The sequence below is a fragment of the Chaetura pelagica genome, unplaced genomic scaffold, assembly GCF_000747805.2.
Source record: "Chaetura pelagica isolate M959 unplaced genomic scaffold, ChaPel_1.0 scaffold10, whole genome shotgun sequence".
NCBI classification, from domain to species: Eukaryota; Metazoa; Chordata; class Aves; order Apodiformes; family Apodidae; genus Chaetura; species Chaetura pelagica.
The window spans coordinates 1232066-1233609 of record NW_009952263.1 but is presented as its reverse complement, the minus strand read 5'-3'; the positions used below and the strand labels follow the sequence as shown (position 1 = coordinate 1233609).

The window sequence follows — 1544 nt, the reverse complement described above, 5'->3', positions numbered from 1 at the left end:
AAATTATTTTTTCTCCTTCCCCACCCCCGGTTTTTATTTATTTAACTTAACCAGGTAGGAGGGCTAAGAACTTAGTACAGGTGACTGCACTGGCACATAGTGATCTACATCCCTCTGTTGTTGTGTACTCCTTGTGGCAAAGTTCATCTTTTCTAGACACCCCATAATTGAATTTCCTGGCTGTCGTTTGCATGAAAGAATATTTACAGTATTGTTATCCGTTAAAAATCTGTGTGTATATATCTGTGTCTTCATTTCAGCTTAGTTTTAAAAATAACTTCAGTCATAGATGCTGTATCTCACTCAGATGTGATGGAAAGGCTGGCTAAAGGCATAAAAAGTAGTTCTCATCTTCCCTGGAATAATTGAATAACTGAAGAGCAGCTTAACTGTGCAGTGTTGTGTGTGCTATAGTAGCATTTCAGAATCTTAGAGGTGTGCTTTGGTAGTTGCAAGCCTTTTCAGAGTAATTTTTGTTATGCTGTTAAAAGTCTTCGGTGGTCTTCCAGAAGCCTTTGGCAATCTTCAGGTACACATCACATTGTTTGGGATTAATTCTCTTTTTACATCAAGTAGTGGGTGGTTCTTGTATGAGTAAATGTTTGGAGGGGTCTGTCCTTCCTAACACTGTTAATGAAGGCACTTTCCCTCCTCCCCTCCTTTTGATTATAGGTTATCTGCATGGGTGCAAAACAGAATGGCCTGCCAACTGACTATCAACATAAATTAGAAGCTATTGAAACTAATAACTATGCAGGGCCAGTGCCAATCATGGAAGAGATTGAAGCAGCTGTTGAGGCAACGAAAATAAATTCTTCATAGAATACCTCTGCACTTGCTTGGCTGTTCACCTCGACCTAGGTATCTCTCCTCACTGTGCTGATCAGCAGTTTATTTATCAAGAAAAGATGTTTGCTGTGTATCTACAGGAAGCCATTAGACATAATTTGCAGTCTGAAGACATGCTGACATTGGTGATTTTTTAGTATGTATAGCTTGAGAACATGCTGAAGTTTTTGCAGATTTGGAAATTATCTTTTTGTAATTGTCATGCAGTGCTGCAAGTAAGTTTGTGCTTCATGTCCTGCTTATAGACTTTTTTAAAATAAGGCCATCTTGCTGGGTACTGGCATCTGCTGCCTTCTGAGGAATAAGGGCTGCAGGATCATGCCCTTCATTTTTAAATACTGTGTACACAATTATCAATATTTGTTACAGTGCAAAGTAGGCTCAAAACTCTAAATGGAGACTAAACTTTTTTCCTCTGCTGCTTCTTTTAATGGTTTAAACCCCAACCTATCTGAAGCTATGGAGCTCCTGTTTCTGTTTATATAGTTAGTAAAGAAAGTTAAAAAACATGGAGATAGTAAATTTATTTTTAAGTGTTAGACCAAAAGGCAACTGAGGCCTGAAGACAACATCCAGCAAAGGATCTCAAAGCATAATGGCCTCCTCCTTTCTATGTGTAGTAATCATCACAGGTGAACTGGTTAGGTATAGCCAACAGGTTTTTTAATAATTTTAGTTAGGTAATTTCAAGGTTC

The 1544-nt window shown here is 38.2% G+C and overlaps 1 protein-coding gene across 1 annotated transcript in view; it reads left to right on the top strand.

Annotated features, from left to right (window-relative positions):
- GGCT (gamma-glutamylcyclotransferase) overlaps positions 1-1294 on the top strand; it is a 19281-nt gene extending 17987 nt beyond the window's left edge. Inside the window, exon 4 of the mRNA XM_010007605.1 lies at positions 673-1294. Coding sequence (XP_010005907.1) covers positions 673-822 — 150 coding nt within the window. The 3' untranslated portion in view covers positions 823-1294. The remainder of the gene's footprint in view (positions 1-672) is intronic.
- The last annotated feature ends 250 nt before the right edge of the window (positions 1295-1544 follow it).